A 20347-nucleotide genomic window follows, 5' to 3' on the forward strand; every position below is an offset into this window, starting at 1 on the left:
TTACCAAATTACCAAAACTTCTTATGTAGTTTCTTGCATATAAACAAAATGAGCATATATGTGTCTCAAAAAAAAAAGAGCATTACTGTTACACAAATATTGTGATCAGATAAACAGGAATCAGATTGGTCAGTGTGCAGTCTTCTTCTTCTCTCTGCTTCTCCCATTAGGGGGCGACACAGCGGATCATCCGTCTCCATAACACCCTATCCTCTACATCTGCCTCTTTCACACCAACTACCTGCATGTCTTCCCTCACCACATCCATGAACCTCCTCCTTGGCCTTCCTCTTTTCCTCCTTTCTGGTGTCTCCATCCTCAGCATTCTTCTCCCTCACCTGGTCTCCAAAACGTCCTACATGCGCTGTCCCTCTAATAAACTTATTTCTAATCCTGTCCATCGTCGTCACTCCCAACAAACATCTCAACATCTTCAGCACTGCTACCTCCAGCTCCACCTCCTGTCTTTTACTCAATGCCACTGTCTCTAATCCATACAACATCTCAGGTCTCACCACAGTCCTATAAACTTTCCCTTTCACTCTCACAGATACTCTTCTATCACAAATCACTCCTGCTATCACTGTTCTCCACCCACTCCACCCTGCCTGCACTCTTTTCTTCACTTCTCTAACACACTCTCCATTACTTTGCACTGTTGACCCCAGGTACCTGAACTCCTCCACCTTCTCCACTTCTTCTCCCTGCAACCGCACCCCTCCACTGCCCTCCCTCTCATTCACACACATGTACTCTGTCTTACTCCTACTGACTTTCATTCCCCTTTTCTCCAGCATGTACCTCCACCTCTCCAGGATCTTCTCCACCTGCTCTCTACTCTCACCACCAATCACAATATCTTCCACAAACATCATCGTCCACGGAGACTCCTGTCTGACCTCGTACAGCAGTGAAAATACAGAATGTGTCTTATTGAGGAGCAGGTCATGTAACACTCAGAAAGATGATCTTACCTCAGTATCTCCAGTTTACAGTGAGGATTCCCCAGTCCCTCTAAAAGACACTTCACTCCAGAGTCTTTGAGTTTACTCTCTGATAGATAGAGTTCTTTTAGTATGGAGGATTCAGAGCTGAGCACTTGGGCCAAAGCTGCACAACTTTTTTCATTTAGGTAATAGTTATTAAACCTACAAAAAAAGAAAAACATCAAGAACATGTTGAAATATGAATAAAATATGCTATTATATGAAATAGAAAAACATGCCATAGAATTGTTGCAAGTCTTTAATAGAAATTAGTACTAAGCCCACAGCAGATATTCAGGTGTGTACCACCTGGCAATACAGTGTAGATAAAGTGCACTTTGTATAAAAGTAGCAGTTTTATTCAACATTACTTACTCAGCTTTTCTGGATGCAGAAACCACAGGCAGGAGCTTTAGAAGAACATCATCTGATGCACAGTGTTTGTTGGTATATTTATTAAGAACAAACATATCCTGTTCTTGAACTGATTTCAGTAACACAAACACCAGAGCAGACCACTGAGAATGAGAAAGTTCACTTTGTTGTAAATTTCCTGATTGCAGGTACTGTTGGATTTCCTCAACTAGAGAATGATCTTCCAGTTCATTCAGACAGTGAAAGAGATTGATAAATTTCTCTGTTGAGGGATTTTCTCTGATCTTCAACTTAATGTAATTTACTGTATTCTGCTTTCGGTAAGAACTACTTCCTGTTGGTGTTAGCAGGGTTTTTAAGAGGATCTGATTGGACTCCAGTGAGAGACCCAGAAGAAAGCGAAGGAAAAGATCCAGATGTCCATTTTTACTCTGTAGAGCCTGATCTACAGCACTCGTGTGTACATCCAAGATTGTCACTCCTTTAAGTAGCGCTAACAGTTTAGAGAACATACTCTGTTGAAGAACATTCACCTTTTCGTTCATAAATGTCATTTGCACATACAGAGCTGCGAGATGTTCCTGAATGCTCAGATGAACAAAGCAGTAAAATTTATTCTGGTGAAACACAAACTCCTCTCCAAATATCTCTGTACACACACCTGAATACACTGATGCTTCTGTCACATCGATGCCACACTCCATCAGGTCTTCCTCATAGAAGATCAGGTTGCCCTTCATCAGCTGCTGAAAAGCCAGTTCCCCCAGTTTCAGAACCATTTCTTTATCTGCCTCTTGGCTCTTTGTGTACTTTTTCTTTATGAAGTTGGTCTGAATGATGAGGAAGTGTGTGTACATTTGAGTCAGAGTCTTGGGGATCTCTCCACTCTCTGCTTCACCCAACATTCTCTCTAGAACAGTGGCTGAAATCCAGCAGAAGACTGGGATGTGGCACATGATGTAGAGGCTTCTTAATGACTTCAGGTGTGTGATGATTCTGCTGCTCAGGTCTTGATCACTGATTCTCTTCCTGAAATATTCCTCCTTCTGAGGGTCCTGCATTGAACCCTCGTACCTCTGTGACTCGATCTACACACTCAGGGGGGATTTGATCAGCTGCTGCTGGTCTGGAGGTGAGCCAGATGAGAGCAGAGGGAAGCAGGTTTCCTTTGATTAGGTTTATCAGCAGAACATCTACTGATGCTGGTTCAGTTACATCACACAATCTCACTGTGTTCTGGAAATCCAGAGGGAAACGACACTCATCCAAACCATCAAAAATAAACAGAACTTTATCCAGACTGGAAATATTTAGTTCTTTTATCTCCTTTATAAAGAAGTGAAGAAGCTCCACCAGGCACAGTTTTTGATCCTTCAAGAGATTGAGCTCTCTAAAAGGAAGTGGAAATATGAGCAGAACATCCTGATTTGTTTTCCCTTCAGCCCAGTCTAGAATGAATTTCTGCACAGAGACTGTTTTTCCAATGCCAGCGACTCCCTTTGTCAGAACGATCCTCATGGGTTTGTCTTCTTCAGATAAGGGCTTAAAGATCTCACTGCATTTGATCAGTGTCTCCTCTGTTTCTGCTCTCCTCGATACTGCTTCGATCTGTCTCACCTCATGTTCACTATTGACTTTTCCACTGTCTCCTTCTGTGATGTAGAGATCTGTGTAGATCTCACTGAGAAGTGTTGGGTTTCCCTGCTCTGTTATCACCTCATTCAAGTGCTGAAACCTCTTAATTAGGTTTAATTTGCATTTCTTCTGAACTTCAGTTACAGAAGATGAAGATTCCCACCTGTGATATGAAAGGATCATGTTGCGACATCATCAAGTGAAAAAAAATCTTATTTCAGTACATATTTTAGAAAATCAAATAATTTTTTAATATAATGTTTGATTAGAAAATCAGTATTATTAGAAAATAACACAATTCCAGAATATCACCATTATGGTCATGATACAAATACATAAATTTATACAACCCCAATTCCAAAAAGGCTAGGACACTATATAAAATGCAGAGGTGGGAAGTAACGGAGTACAAATACTTCGTTACTGTATTTAAGTAGATTTTTCTGGTATCAGTTTTTTACTCCACTATTTATTTTTCAGACAACTTTTTACTTTTACTCATTACATTTTTACACAAATATCTGTACTTTTTACTTCTTACATTTTCAAAACCGGCTCGTTACTTTAGTTTTATTTAATTGATTTGGTGAAATATAAAATGTTTATTTTCACTGCGCGCTGATTTCAGCCGAACAACCGATTTCCTGTTACTGCGTGTCTTTTTCAGTCCGCTGGTGTATAAAGTCCTGACTCTCACTCTTTACGAAAATAAGAATCAGGAGGCAGAAGGCAGTAAGAAGTTTGTGGTTAATGTGGATGAGACAGAGGGAGTCAGTGATGAGAACATGACTGAAAACAGACACATTCATGATCATCATCATCTTTTCTCTGCTTGTGTTCTATATGTGGATCTTCAGTCTGGATACATTCATTAGGTAACAACATTTTTAATTAGTTTTGTATTAATATATATATATATTTGGCTGTCAAAATTAAAATGATTGTAAACAGCACTAAATGTTATTAATCAATTCAGCGCGCATTTCTGTTTTTACCATTTTTATAAAAAGTATAAATACATAAATAAATAACTAAATATAAAAGAGGCGAAACATACACTTATTCACAACGTCCCTTCTTTACTTAGATATAAAATAAATAAATAAACTCCACCGAAAAATATTTTTAATCAGTAAACTTTTGTTTTATTTTTGCGCCAAGTCTCAAATCAAACACCAAATCCGCCATGTTTTACACAATTTACCCTCTAGGTGGTGTTTTGTGTGTGTTTCCCTCATAATGGCGACACGAACATAAATTACTGTCTTTATTGATCGTACAGATAAAAACAATACATCATTCAAATCTGTAAAATGTCTATAATTATATATAAAATCTTCTTGAATTGAAGAGGTGCATTTTCTCTGGTATCACCTCATTAACTGTCCGTGTGGAAACATAGCAAAGGCTCTTAATGATGTCCACACGTCTCTGCACTGATATAGCCTTTATATTTAATCACTGTACATATGCTTACATACAAATAACATGCTGTACATATGATACATATTTATCTGCACGATTGCTACTTTGTGCACTTCTGGTAGATGCCAAACTGCATTTCGTTTGCAATGACAATGATCGATCGATCTATCGATCTATCTATCTATCTATCTATCTATCTATCTATCTATCTATCTATCTATCTATCTATCTATCTATCTATCTATCTATCTATCTAATATTAATATGATGTGAGGTCCAGTTAACAGCTAAAACAAGTAGAAGTTATAACTACTTTTTACTTAAGTACATGTCAGAGCCAAGACTTCTTTACTTTCACTTAAGTAAAAAGGTATAATCAGTACTTCAACTTTTACCCGAGTATTTTAAAACATGAGTATCTGTACTTCTATTTAAGTAAAGGATGTGTGTACTTTTGCCACCTCTGATAAAATGTACAAGAAAATAGAAAGCAGTGATTTGGTGCTGAGGGGGGTAAAGGGTGAGACATGTCTGCCTATCCTTCCTGCTTAAAGTCTGCTTAGCCCTCTTTATGGGGCAGGGCATTTTTAGCTATTTTAAATTAAGATGCAACTTCCAAGACAATGTATCTTTCCAGACTTTATCAGGAGTATCCTTAAACTTCAATTGGTACAAAGTGCTAGGTTTCCACAAGGTAAATTAATGTGTATATGCTGCTTGGTTAATGCTCACAATTAGTGGAACATTGTTGTATGCTTAAATATAGTGAAAAAAAACATCCTGCAAGTGCAAAATCTCTGAGAGAACGTAGTAAATGCATGGCTAGCATCTGAACACTGAAATGGCCCCTTGGAAAAGAAGTAATAAGCAAATAATAGCCCTCTGGAAACACCTACTGGGTAAAACTCATCAATGGCCTAATTACTGTTACATATCTGCCAATATAGGGAATATGTACAGTATATACCCTAATGGTGGCATAAACCAAAGTTACATGGTAAGTACACTGTCAGGTTTTCACTCCAATATATGCCACTCCTGTTCCGCCTCTATTTCACTTTTTGGACTATTTAAGCCAAGTCAATTCCTTTGTTTCCTTTGTGATTGCTCTGTTCCATGGTTGACTCTCTTTTCACCAGCACCTTGTAAGTTTGGTGTATTTGTTGTATCCAGCGAAGAGCCAGAGCTCTTAGGATCTCCTTTCCAAATAATGACCAATCTCACAACCCGTGTCCAGCGGCTGAACGATTAACTACCTCCATTTCAGACACCGCCCCAGGCTCCACCCTAAGCATCACCTCATATCCAACTCCAAGCACCACCTCAGTGGTTCTCAGGGGATCCCAAAACTTGCCACAGCTTTCTCATACAGTGTTCCCCTAAATACATGCTGCAACCCTCCTGGTTTCCCACAGATCATTCAAGATCGTGTATATCCCCACTCTTTCCTACCTTCTCAGTGGAGTTTGAATGGGTTTTCAATCACCCCATCTGTGGAACGGAACCTTCCAAAGGATTAGTCAACCTACATCTGAATACGATATTAAGTTTGGCCCCCTGGCGGCAGGCAGTGTCTGAAAATTGTGCTCAAGGTATGCTTCCAGAATGACTCTGCAGTTCTCCAAGATGAGCCGGCCCCTCAGGATCTCCCTGACTCTGTTAAATCTCTCATTGACTTAGCCACCCACCTGGATATCAAGATCAGAGAATGGTGGCACAGGCAAAGACAGTCGCAAAAAGTCAGATATGACAGGGAAGAGTCGCCTGGCATACATACACCACAGGCCCACCTGGAACCTGGCGCTCTATCTAGGAACAGATCTCAGAATGCTTTGCTCTTTTTACTGTGGCAAGTCTGGTCACTTTTGTTCTGCATGCCCAGAGCTTTTAGGAAACTTCAGGACTATCACAGGTGGACAAAAGCTGTGATGAGAACCCCTTAAGCCTACTCTCGTCCTGGACTGTATCTATTGGTAGAACTGTGGTGGTCAGGAAAGAGCTTGAGAGTGCAGGCCCTAGTGGACTCAGTTGCCGTGGGCCAATTTCTGGGACACCACATTGTCCAGAGGCCTACAGATCACTTTCAAACCCCTCTTGGTGCCTCTGATCTTAACAGGTCTCGGAAAGGTCACCTAGCAAACAACTTAGTTGCAATTAACTCCCATTCTCATTGATTGACCTCCACAACCCTGTGATTGACTGGTCCAAAGTCAACAACTTCGAGTAGGACCCTATCTGCCACGCTACCTGTATGACTCAAAGCTTCGTTTTTGTCCACCCCTAAGACTCTGAAACACATTGACCTGTACTGAGTCTCCATGGAACATCACAAACTTAGATCCCAGTTTTTTTTTTGTTTTTTTTACTCCAGCCTTCCAATAAATTTATCATCTATATTTAACTGCCTCTGAGTCGCTCTCCGTGTTTGGGTTCATCGCCACGCATCACTAGATAATTTTAATTGTATAAGGATTTTCCCTCTGTTTTCTACAAGAATCCTGCAAAAGTGCTGTACTGAAAAATCTATAGACTTTACATGACCAATATGAAGAATAGTTACCTGTGTCCAGATGAAGGCTCTCCAGGTTTGAATGAAAGAGGAAAATCCATAGATACATCACTCTTCATGGAAACACCGCTGGGTGATGGTGAGTCTGGCCTTTTTATCTGTGTTACACTACACAAAAGCATACACACAATATCAACAATTTTACTTATGGAATACATTTTTAGGAAAAGGAACAATGTTGTCCTGTTTTATGTGTAGTTCACTCTGTTAATTAGCTATTCAGTTAAAAAAAAGTGAGTCTCGGGCATGCCTATTTTTCTGTTCTCTTCCTTTACTTCACGTGCTTTCGCAATCAAATGACATCACGTACAACTTACAATTCTTACAACACATGGTCTGTCACATCGTGCTGACCCTATATAACATATTGTAACTTTGTCCCATCTGTGAGGCAGGATTTTAACTACTCAACAGTTTTGGGTGTCCTTTGTTGTGTTTTTATTCTGGAGGCTCTGGTGCTGAGGGGGGTAAAGGGTGAGACATGTCTGCCCATCCTTCCTGCTTAAAGTCTGCTTAGCCCTCTTTATGGGGCAGGGCATTTTTAGCTATTTTAAATTAAGATGCAACTTCCAAGACAATGTATCTTTCCAGACTTTATCAGGAGTATCCTTAAACTTCAATTGGTACAAAGTGCTAGGTTTCCACAAGGTAAATTAATGTGTATATGCTGCTTGGTTAATGCTCACAATTAGTGGAACATTGTTGTATGCTTAAATATAGTGGAAAAAAACATCCTGCAAGTGCAAAATCTCTGAGAGAACGTAGTAAATGCATGGCTAGCATCTGAACACTGAAATGGCCCCTTGAAAAAGAAGTAATAAGCAAATAATAGCCCTCTGGAAACACCTACTGGGTAAAACTCATCAATGGCCTAATTACTGTTACATATCTGCCAATATAGGGAATATGTACAGTATATACCCTAATGGTGGCATAAACCAAAGTTACATGGTAAGTACACTGTCAGGTTTTCACTCCAATAGATGCCACTCCTGTTCCGCCTCTATTTCACTTTTTGGACTATTTAAGCCAAGTCAATTCCTTTGTTTCCTTTGTGATTGCTCTGTTCCATGGTTGACTCTCTTTTCACCAGCACCTTGTAAGTTTGGTGTATTTGTTGTATCCAGGGAAGAGCCAGAGCTCTTAGGATCTCCTTTCCAAATAATGACCAATCTCACAACCCGTGTCCAGCGGCTGAACGATTAACTACCTCAATTTCAGACACCGCCCCAGGCTCCACCCTAAGCATCACCTCATATCCAACTCCAAGCACCACCTCAGTGGTTCTCAGGGGATCCCAAAACTTGCCACAGCTTTCTCATACAGTGTTCCCCTAAATACATGCTGCAACCCTCCTGGTTTCCCACAGATCATTCAAGATCGTGTATATCCCCACTCTTTCCTACCTTCTCAGTGGAGTTTAAATGGGTTTTCAATCACCCCATCTGTGGACCGGAACCTTCCAAAGGATTAGTCAACCTACATCTGAATACGATATTAAGTTTGGCCCCCTGGCGGCAGGCAGTGTCTGAAAATTGTGCTCATGGTATGCTTCCAGAATGGCTCTGCAGTTCTCCAAGATGAGCCGGCCCCTCAGGATCTCCCTGACTCTGTTAAATCTCTCATTGACTTAGCCACCCACCTGGATATCAAGATCAGAGAATGGTGGCACAGGCAAAGACAGTCGCAAAAAGTCAGATATGACAGGGAAGAGTCGCCTGGCATACATACACCACAGGCCCACCTGGAACCTGGCGCTCTATCTAGGAACAGATCTCAGAATGCTTTGCTCTTTTTACTGTGGCAAGTCTGGTCACTTTTGTTCTGCATGCCCAGAGCTTTTAGGAAACTTCAGGACTATCACAGGTGGACAAAAGCTGTGATGAGAACCCCTTAAGCCTACTCTCGTCCTGGACTGTATCTATTGGTAGAACTGTGGTGGTCAGGAAAGAGCTTGAGAGTGCAGGCCCTAGTGGACTCAGTTGCCGTGGGCCAATTTCTGGGACACCACATTGTCCAGAGGCCTACAGATCACTTTCAAACCCCTCTTGGTGCCTCTGATCTTAACAGGTCTCGGAAAGGTCACCTAGCAAACAACTTAGTTGCAATTAACTCCCATTCTCATTGATTGACCTCCACAACCCTGTGATTGACTGGTCCAAAGTCACCAACTTCGAGTAGGACCCTATCTGCCACGCTACCTGTCTGACTCAAAGCCTTGTTTTTGTCCACCCCTAAGACTCTGAAACACATTGACCTGTACTAAGTCTCCATGGAACATCACAACCTTAGATCCCAGTTTTGTTTTTTTTACTCCAGCCTTCCAATAAATTTATCATCTATATTTAACTGCCTCTGAGTCGCTCTCCGTGTTTGGGTTCATCGCCACACATCACTAGATAATTTTAATTGTATAAGGATTTTCCCTCTGTTTTTACTAGAATCCTGCAAAAGTGCTGTACTGAAAAATCTATAGACTTTACATGACCAATATGAAGAATAGTTACCTGTGTCCAGATGAAGGCTCTCCAGGTTTGAATGAAAGAGGAAAATCCATAGATACATCACTCTTCATGGAAACACCGCTGGGTGATGGTGAGTCTGGCCTTTTTATCTGTGTTACACTACACAAAAGCATACACACAATATCAACAATTTTACTTATGGAATACATTTTTAGGAAAAGGAACAAGCAGTTTACTTTTAATACATTAATATTTTTTCTCCTTATTGGCATTGACTGAATTAGTGTCTATTTTTACCAGCCATTTTAACTGATCGCAGCAGAAGTCTTTTGAAATCAGAATCTTCTTCTTCTTTTGGCTGCTTCCATTAGGGGTCTCCACAGCGGATCATCCGTCCCCATACCCCCCTGTCCTCTACATCTGCCTCTTTAACACCAACTACCTGCATGTCTTCCCTCACTACATCCATAAAACTCCTCCTTGGCCTTCCTCTTTCCCCCCTTCCTGGTGTCTCCATCCTCAGCATTCTTCTACTGATATACAAAATGTCTCTCCTCTGAACATTTCCAAACCATCTCAATCACACCTCCCTCTCTTTGTCTTCAAAACATCCTACATGTGCTGTCCCTTTAATAAACTCATTTCTAATCCTGTCCATCATCATCACTCCCAATGAACATCTCAACATCTTCAGCTCTGCTACCTCCAGCTCCACCTCCTGTCTTTTACTCAATGCCACTGTCTCTAAACCATACAACATCTTAGGTCTCACCACAGTCCTATAAACTTTCCCTTTTACTCTGGATGTGGTGAGGGAAGACATGCAGGTAGTTGGTGTGAAAGAGGCAGATGTAGAGGACAGAGGTGTATGGAGACAGATGATCTGCTGTGGAGACCACTAATGGGAGAAGCCAAAAGAAAAAGAAATAAATGACATCCACTCCTTCAAATGATGAAATGTTATTGCATGCACACATATGACTATTTAAGTAGCTGTTATACTTTCTGATGCAGTAATGTTTAACTCTCACCTGCTCAAAGGTTTAAAATAAAGATTGGTTTAAGAAAAGTTTCCCTCTGTTTTCTACAAGAATCCTGCAAAAGTGCTGTACTGAAAAATCTATAGACTTTACATGACCAATATGAAGAATAATTACCTGTGTCCAGATGAAGGCTCTCCAGGTTTGAATGAAAGAGGAAAATCCATAGATACATCACTCTTCATGGAAACACCGCTGGGTGATGGTGAGTCTGGCCTTTGTATCTGTGTTACACTACACAAAAGCATACACACAATATCAACAATTTTACTTATGGAATACATTTTTAGGAAAAGGAACAAGCAGTTTACTTTCAATACAATTATTTTTTTTCTCCTTATTGGCATTGACTGAATTAGTGTCTATTTTTCCCAGCCATTTTAACTGATCGCAGCAGAAGTCTTTTGAAATCAGAATGACAAAGAACGCTAACCATTTCATGTGTGCATGAACCCACCCATGTAAGTTATTGTTTTAACCTTCTGTTTGCTTTAGTTGAACATTTTTTTAAAAGAGTTTTTGCAAAGTCTTAATAAGATTTTTTTTGTTTTGTTTTTTCTTTTAGAATTTATTAATTATTTGTTACCCAAAGTATTGTTAACTCTCTGGGTTTTATTTTCCTGTAGGTATAAAGGCCTGACCACCACCAGGCATGCTGCCCTGGTTTGAAGAATCTTAAGCTTGATTCTCTGTCCCAAGTATAATCCTCCAACACCTGTCAAAAGCTGGTTATACTTATCATCCCAAATGCTAACATGGTGAGATGGGAGGTCGTGGAAATCAGGCAAGCTCTCGCACAAGAATTGGATCTTGGGGCTGCCTGCTCATCATTTGTTGTGTAACTGCAGTACAAAATGCAAACTTGACCATGTGACTGAAGCTGTTCTTTGCAGCACAATCATGAGTGGAAACAGCAGTGGACTGAGCACACAGCATGGAGAATGCTGATGTTGTGTATTTGTGCTGGAGCTGGTGTGGCAAAAATGGATAGTGTGGAATAAATTCCTTGATCCTGGTTCAGTACAAATCATAGAATTATGCCCATTCATAAGAGAAAAGTTTTCCACTAATATGTATTTTATTGTGTAAGGAGTGCAGTTTGTGCTTAGAACAGAGTAAACTATTTAAGGCTTAGAAAACTCATAAGAAAAAGGGCCTTGTCCCTACATACAGGTGCTAGAAACCCAGACTATCACCCTTCAGGAGCTAACACATGGTAAAGGTTCTTTGTCTAAAAATACAGAAGGACACAACTTCAGGAGGGTATGTGTGTCTCCTTGTTTTCTCCATGCTAAAAATATTTTTGAATGACATTGGCTGTATGTTTGGGATCGTGATCCTGCTGCAGAAAAAAATGTGAGCCAATGAAATGCCTCTCTGATGGTATTGCATGATGGATAAGTATTTTAGCAATGTTTGATTTTTGTTTTTTAACATTGAGGACACCATTAATCCTGACCAAATGCTGTAAACATGCTGTAACATCGTCTCCTGCTACAGCCAAATATTTCAGATTTGCTATTGTCACGCGGCGAATGCGGAGACGGAAGTAGAAGCAGGCGTGTTTAATGAAAACAAAAAGGCAGAGCCAACACAAAACACCCGCAGCGCGGGATAATCCGGTAAACGGCAGTTCGTAAATACTAGATCCACGGAGCGTGAGGGAGGAAGCGCGACGAGGAGGCATCGACGGGAAAGCGTCGGTAATCCGAGGTGCACTGGGGAAGAGGCACGCTACCGTGTAGAGAACGCGGAGTCCGGGAAGGGACGGAGCGTAGCAGGAGAAGCATACGCGGAGAGACGCACCACCGGGAACCTGCACAGAAGTACACACACGCACGATAACGGACAGCGTGAGGGTGTGAGTGTGGGGTTTATATAGGTGGTGTGATGGGCCACGGAAATGAGCCTCAGCTGCTCCTCATGAAGCCCGATTGCGAGCAGCTCCGAGCGAGCGGGGCACGCACGCGAGCAGGAGCGCGATGCGTAAGGGAATCCCGGGATATGACAGCCTCCGAAGGGGGCGTGGCAGGGGGATTCCTGACACCTATGGTGTGTGACTGGTGACATGAAGCTTTGATTTCATAGCACTTTTAACAATGGGCATTGTCTCAAAGCAGCTTTACACATATAAAGCGGTAATAAAAGAATGCATGCGTTTGTTCCTTATTAACTGTCTTCCACAACCTTTTTTTCCCCACACCCAGTTTGAAGCCTCCTACACAGCTGTTTCTGCTTCAGTTAATGACTTTGTTTCAACTTACATGTGAGATCATTATCTTGGTATAATTAAGTAATCATATACCTGACTCTAATCCTACAAAATCCCTTTGTGCAAGTGTAATTAAAAGTAAGAATTGAAAGCCAAAGGGTAGTCACAGCAAATATTGATTTGATTTGGATTTCTCTTGTGTTCATTAATTTTTTTTTTGTTAATTGATAATAATTTTTAACACTTATTGTTGAAAGTATTCTCACGTTACAGCATTTTTTATACCTGCCTATAACATTTGCACAGTACCTTACGAGGGAAATATCAAGGTCCATGACGTCGGAGTGATGTGGGGCCGCCTTCCCGTAAGGGACGGTGCTGTGAGGATTGGGCAGCAGTCGAAGGCGGGGGTCTGCTTAGACTGCTGCCCCCACGACCCGAATTACGGATAAGCAGAAGAAAATGAATGAATGAATGAAAAAAAAAAATTAATGTAGCTTACAGTAAATTATGGTCACTGAACTGATGCATGTCCATGCATCAGATGCATGAACTGGTGCTCCAAAAACAATGTGGGTTTTTTTTTGTGGTAATTGGAGCAATTTTGAGGGCAATGGCTGGCTTGTTAAAGAAAGTTTCAGAACAGGACTAATTAACCAATGACTATTCAGAGCCAAGGTCAGGGAACAGACAACCATTTGTCTGCTACCTACATTGAGTCATCACTCCAGGCCAACATAATGTATGTAGCTTCTAAAAATAGGTATAGTTACTCAATTCCTTTAATTATTATTTATAGACCCCCAAGGCCCTATTCTGATTTTCTCGTAGAATTTGCAGATTTAATTTCAAACCTAGATACTTATTAAGACAAAGCATTCATTGTCGATTTTATTATTCATTTTGATAATCAGGAAGACCCCTTATAAACAGCAGTTGTGTCCATTCTAGATCCAGTAGGAATTAATAGGAATGTCATAGGACACATTTATTGTGGTAGACACACTGAATTATTAATATTATTTGGAGTAAAGATAGAAAATAGTCATAGATTCACAGTCTGAACTTTTTTTTAGATCATCACCTTCTCTCCTTTACAATCTGTCTCAGTTGTAGCATGAGTACTGTACCTTGCCATTTTACTGTGTTGAACCTATATTCACGCCAACTACAGCAGCTAGTTTTATCAATCTCCTGGAGTTATCAACAGCGATGGGATAAACACCTGACCCCATAGAGCTTGTCTGGGCTACTGAATGTCTAGAATCAATGTTCCGCTACACTCTGAGATAATGTAGCTCTGTTTAAAAAAATAAATAAATTATGAGAGAGAGAAATCTGTCCAACTATAGGCCAATAGCAAACTTCCCTCTTTCTCCAAGATCACAGATAAGGTTGTAAAACTGCAGATATGCTCATACCTGCATAGAAATAAATGAAATGTATCAGTCAGGATTAAGGCCTCATCATAGCACAGAGACAGTGCTGGTCAAAGTGGTAAGTGACCTGTTATTGGACAGGTCTGTGTCTCCTGTGCTTGTGCTGCTGGACCTTAGTGCAGCTTTTGACACTATTAATCATAATATTCTCCTTAGACTAGAAAATGTTGTTCCCTCACTTTCACTCATTTACTCCGGTTTGTTGATGGTGGTGTAGTGGGCCATGTCTTATCCCAGAGATCCCTAATGTATGTGCGTTGTTTTTAGCGCCAACTGCAGAGAGGCGATTGTACTTCGTGGACGAGCGTTTTGATACCTCGCAGTACGGACGAGTGGATATATCGTACTGGTGGGTCGAATTCCCCATTCATTTTATATGGGTCAGGAATGTCATGGAATTTCCCAGAATCCAAGCGGGTCAGGGGTTCGAGGGGCATAAGGTCACGACCCACTCTGTCCCTGATATGGGTGGATAAGCCATATGTGCATGTTGAACGCTCAAGTGCTGAAATATGACACACGACATTTCTGCCCCATTCATTTTCTATGGGTACAAATTAGCCCTTTTTTGGTCAGAAAACGGTTGAAGGAAATCCTTAGAAAAGTAACAGCACACTGCCCCGACCAGACTTCATGATTTGAGGTATCATTCGTGGTGCTGCGGCAAAAAACTGCGGGACGAGTTACATGCCAAAATTTTGTCCAGAAGAATTTGCAAGATTATAATAGTGATGCTTTTCAAGCACCACTAAATATTAAAGGCTTACCAGCCATCTCACATTGAGTTTGCAGTGATTGTTTTTGTCCAAAATAGGGTCTTTGTACATTTGTTGCGATGTATACATTTGCATATATACAAGATGGGCCATTTGAAATGAGCATCACTGCACATGTATAGAGCTGAGCATTGAGTTCCCTCCAAAAAAAGTCAATTGAGAAATTTTCTAAAATGTGTTAGTCTGGATTAATAATCTGACCTCCTGGAGTGAATAAGAAAAATGCTGGCCCTCATCACTATGAAAGTTGCCCATCCCTAATAAATACAGTGCATTTGAATATGGCTTGAATCACAGATTATAGGCTTTATCTGTTATTATATGAAGACTAGCCTGTCCTCTATAATGTCACACCAAAAAGTCTGATATTTCTGCAATTATATTTTATTTATTGGCAACAAACAACCATTATTTGTTTTTGTTTATTGTTCCTGTGCCCTTTAACCTTGTGAATCAAGTCTGGAGAGAATTTGTGTTCTGACAAAATGAAGTAAAATCTGTACCAGAGTAAGCATCTTCTCTCCGGGAGTGTTCTTCACTACACACCAATTCAAATCAAATTACTCAAAGCACAAATTCCTTAAAAGTATATTTACTTTATCTTTGAAGCCAATTTAAACTTTCACTGAATTTAAGTAAAGAAAGTTCAAGAGTCTATATGACTTGAATAAAACACTGAATAATTTTTCTGTTCTAAAAAGATCAATAAGAGTTTCACATTCACGCATAATACAAATCCAGAGTATATACATAAAAACTAATTAATGTCCGCCCCCCTTTTTCCTATGAAATGCAGCAGGCTTCTGTATGAAGATTGGGTTATTCATTACATTTTTCCAATAAAATAACACTTAACTGTCACCTTTTTAGACACCTCAGATTTGTTAGTGAAGGTTTCTGTCCCTCCTCTAATTCCTACAAGAATTCTGAAGATCTGCTACAGGCAAGCTTTGCACTTTTCCCAAACTGCTTACCCCAAAACCCATGCCCTACAGAGTTTAAGGGTTTAGAAGTAATTACCTGGGTCCAGATGAGGACTCTTCATCTGTGTATATAACAGGAGGATCCATAGATGAATCACTCTTCATAGAGATGCAGCTTGATAATGGTGAGTCTGGTCTCTTTATCTGGGATTGACTGAACAACAACACCACTTTATTTCCTGCTTAAATTCACATTAACATCAACAGACTGGAAAACACAAATATGATTTGTTGCGTCAATCGAGGATTGTTCTATTGTGCTGTGACTACAGTTTCATTATATTATTATAACACTGACTGTACCTTTGTCTAGGTGATGGGTCTCCATCATCAAATGCAGGAGGATCCATAGATGCACTCATGCTTCATGGAGACACAGCGGGATATTGGAGAGCCAGAAGTCGTAATCTGGTGAAGTCGTAATCTGGAATATACTGGACAACACCACACATCACAGTTTAGCAGTGAGGACTTGACTTGTTTTTAGCTTCAGACCAAGGCTACATCTCTTTGTCAGTTTTATTAGATCTTAATGCTGCATACGACACTATAGAGCATAACTTTCTCTAGACTGCTTACAAAACTATTTTCTTTCTAATTGACTACAAACTATTGCTACTTAATTATAAGGACATAAATGATTGAGATCTTCTAACATGCTACAATCCGTCACACTCTTTGTGACTTCCACTAAAGTCCACTAAAGGTGGTAGAGCATTCTCACATTTAGCTCCTAAACTTTGAAACAGCCTTTCTACTTTTGAATTCTGATAAGACTGAGATTTTGCTCATCGGCCCAAAAACTAGTATACAGAAGCTCCAGCATCTCAACCTGCAGTTAGACGGATGTTCTGTAACTACTAGTTCAATGGTAAAAGACCTGGGATTTATTTTAGACAGCAACTTGTCTTTCAAATATCATATCAACCAAGTTACAAAAACAGCCTTCTTTCACCTTAGAAATATTTCTAAGTTAAGAAACATGTTATCTATATCCGATGCAGAGAAGCTCGTCCATGCGTTTATGACCTCCAGACTGGACTACTGTAATGCATTACTAGGTGGATGTCCTGCATCATTAATAAACAAGCTTCAGTTAGTCCAGAATGCAGCAGCCAGAGTTCTTACTAGGTCAAGAAAATATGATCATATAACCCCAATCTTATCGTCCCTACATTGGCTTCCGGTTAAGTTTCGAATAGACTACAAACTATTACTTCTCACTTATAAAGCACTAAATGGTTTATCTCCATGTATCTATCCAGTCTTCTAACACGCTACAATCCGTCACGCTCCCTGAGATCTCAAAACTCTGGGCTTCTAGTAGTTCCTAGAATAGCAAAGTCCACTAAAGGTGGTAGAGCATTTTCACATTTAGCTCCTAAACTCTGGAATAGTCTTCCTGACAGTGTTCGGGGCTCAGACACACTCACCCAGTTTAAGTGCAGATTAAAGACGTATGTTTTTAGTGAGTTCTACACATAACACACATCACACATCATAACCTTGTGCTCCAGAACATCTGATCACATGCACATTATCAACTTGTGCTGTTAATATCATGAACAGCAGCTACGCTAATTCCTCTCCACTGCTTCTCTTTCTCTCCCCATCCCGAGGCATCCTGAGGTTTGGCCAGCTCCAGTCACCTCCCACCTCGTGATGATTACGGACCTTTGAAGAAGTAGATGCCGAACTCGCAAACATCCCGAACCATCTAGAACGTACCAGTGCCATTTGGATCCCACTACATGTGTGGAGTTTGACATTGGGCCTCCTGGAGTGTTTAAAGGCTCTGGCATGGGGAAGCTGCTGCTGGATCTGTGATGATCACAAATGCTGAGCTTATAAAACTAGGAGCTACTAACCATATAGACTGTATAAGACTGCAGAAAGAACATCACTTATAATCTTATACTCCAGTAATCATGTTAGTTCTCACTCTCCAGTGTTCTGTATTGCTGAAAGATTTATGATCAAACTCTTGATGTCACCCAAATGAGGATGGGTTGCTCTTTTGAGTCTGGTTCCTCTCAAGGTTTCTTCCTCATAACATCTAAGGGAGTTTTTCCTTGCCACTGTCGCCACGGCTGCTCATCAGGGATAAACACACATCATTCACCTTCACTGTTGATTTGTGTAAAGCTGCTTTGAGACAATGTCTGTTGTGAAAAGCGCTATAGAAATAAACTTGACTTGACTTGACTTGACTTCTAGACTGTTTGAGGCTCAGACACAATCTCTTCTAGTTGAAGGATACATTAAAGATCTATCACTTCACCCAGGCATACACATATCACATATCATAGACTTGTGCTCCAGTACATCTGATCAAAATCGCATTATCTTCTTGTGCTTGTTAATATTAATTAACACCACCTACGCTGATTCTTTTTCACTGCTTCTCTTTCTCTACCCATCCCAATGTCTCTAGAGGTTGCGGCAGCTTCAGTTGTATCCCACCTCATGAAGATTTCGGACCTTCAAAGAGAAGATACTGACCCCATGAGGATCCCAAACCATCTAGAGATGAACCAGTACCAGTTGGATTCATGAAGATTTGGGGTATTTGACTTTCGAGGATAAACAACCCTTTTAATCAATACTCAAAAAACATTCTACATATGCCAGTTCTCCATCAGTGAACATTTAAAGGCGATGGCATGTAGGAGTTAGGGTTGAATCTATGACCTCAGATGTTGAGCTAATTTATTGCTCAGGAGATCCTGGTTCCACAACTCCAACTGACTGTATAAGTTTGTAGAAAGGACATCACTCAAAAACACAAACATTCTTTGTGATGTTTTAAAGATTTATAATCACACTCTTGGTGTCACCCAAATGAGGATGGGTTCCCCTTTGGAGTCTGGTTCCTCTCAAGGTTTCTTCCTCATATGTTAGTTTTGCTGCTTCGTCTGCCCTCCGTCTCTTTCTGTCCTCTGGGCTTTTCTCAAATGCAGGTGCCGGTTCCTTTCATCTGGGCATTTTGGGCGATCTGCCATACCCTAAACTTTCTTTTCGGCTTCTCCCGTTAGGGGGCGCCACAGCGGATCCTCCGCACGTTTGATTTGGCACGTTTTACGCTGGATGCCCTTCCTAACGCAACCCTCCCCAATTTATCCGGGCTTGGGACCGGCACTGAGAGTGGCTGGGGATGGTTCCCTGACCGGGAATCGAACCCGGGTCGCAGCGGTGGGAGCGCTGCATCTTAACCACTAGACCACCAGGGGGTGATCTGCCATACCCTAGAGGACTTTTTTTTGTTTGTTTTTCTTGTGTTATTTGTTGCATATACATTACATCACAGTGAAAATCTTTCTTTACATATCCCAGCTTTTAGGAAGGGGTCAGAGCTGGGGTCCGCAAACATAGTTCAAATCTGGCTTCCCTTATTGGAGTCCATGCAAGTTAACACCTCATCAAGAGCGTTTTGTGATGAGAGAAATTTAAGAAATACGCCATGTACGTTCAGCACAGTTGGCTAAATATTTAGAAAGTCAAACTAGGGTGACTTAAATAAATTTGCCCCGTTTAGTACACTCATAACAACGAAACTGTTTGCCGAAGCGATGCGCTACATTCCAACAAATTCCCCTCACTATAGGACTTAAATAGCCTAAAAACTACGAAAAGATATATTTGTCCTGCCACCAGTGTACACTGAATAAAGTAGAGACAAAAGCTGCACTTCTTCACTAAATGGACTTGCCGGTGTGTTTCAGTTTTATTTGGACTTTATTGCTATTGTTTTTTGCTTGTTTGTTCTATATCTCTGTGGCCAAAGTTTGACTATAGGAATATTTTATTTTGCATGCCAACAAAACAAACTTTCAGTCCTGAATGTTAAGAAAGACAGAAAAAAGAGGAGAGAGACAAACAGAAAATAGAGACAGGGAACTGAACTGTGGAATCCTATACATTATATATAATATAGGAATCATTTATATTATTTATGTTGCAGCAATGTTGTAGGGACTATTTTACATTGTGTGAATGTATCGTTATCAGAAGGTCGTAAATTATAAATATTATAATATTATATAATAAAATCATGATCCTACCTTTGTTGTAACTTTGGTAGAGTTACAATATGAGCCATAAGCTGAATATATGACTTGTTAGAGCCACTGGCGGTCATCCCTGTCCCAGTTTATTCCATTTGAATTACATAAATCGTTATTATTTTATAGTGAGAAAGAAATAGATTATTTGGAGTATAAGAGAGTAATTTATTCGGAGATTTCCGAAGCGTTTCCCTTACCCCAGCCTGATCCGACTTCCTTATTCCAGATAAAATACTTTCACTTTCATTTTGCTGTGAACAAGTGTTCACTGTTTTTATTATTCTGCGTATTTTCCACACTTAAATGATTCGGATCATCAAGCACATTTTTATGTAACACAACATGCATTTTTAAAATGATGATTTTATTTATCAAGGT

The 20347-nt window shown here is 40.3% G+C and overlaps 1 protein-coding gene across 1 annotated transcript in view; it reads right to left on the bottom strand.

Annotated features, from left to right (window-relative positions):
- Positions 1 to 20193, bottom strand: part of LOC310716822 (uncharacterized protein) — a 58230-nt gene extending 38037 nt beyond the window's left edge. The window contains 9 exon segments of the mRNA XM_083524296.1: positions 975 to 1148; positions 1362 to 2416; positions 2418 to 3159; positions 6982 to 7098; positions 9498 to 9614; positions 10613 to 10729; positions 15943 to 16059; positions 16209 to 16339; positions 19967 to 20193. Of these exon segments, the coding sequence (XP_083380422.1) occupies positions 975 to 1148; positions 1362 to 2416; positions 2418 to 3159; positions 6982 to 7098; positions 9498 to 9614; positions 10613 to 10729; positions 15943 to 16059; positions 16209 to 16267 (2498 nt within the window). The 5' untranslated portion in view covers positions 16268 to 16339; positions 19967 to 20193.
- Between the last annotated feature and the right edge of the window lie 154 nt (positions 20194 to 20347).

Source organism: Silurus aristotelis, assembly GCF_946808225.1.
Source record: "Silurus aristotelis genome assembly, chromosome: 21".
Lineage (NCBI taxonomy): Eukaryota > Metazoa > Chordata > Actinopteri > Siluriformes > Siluridae > Silurus > Silurus aristotelis.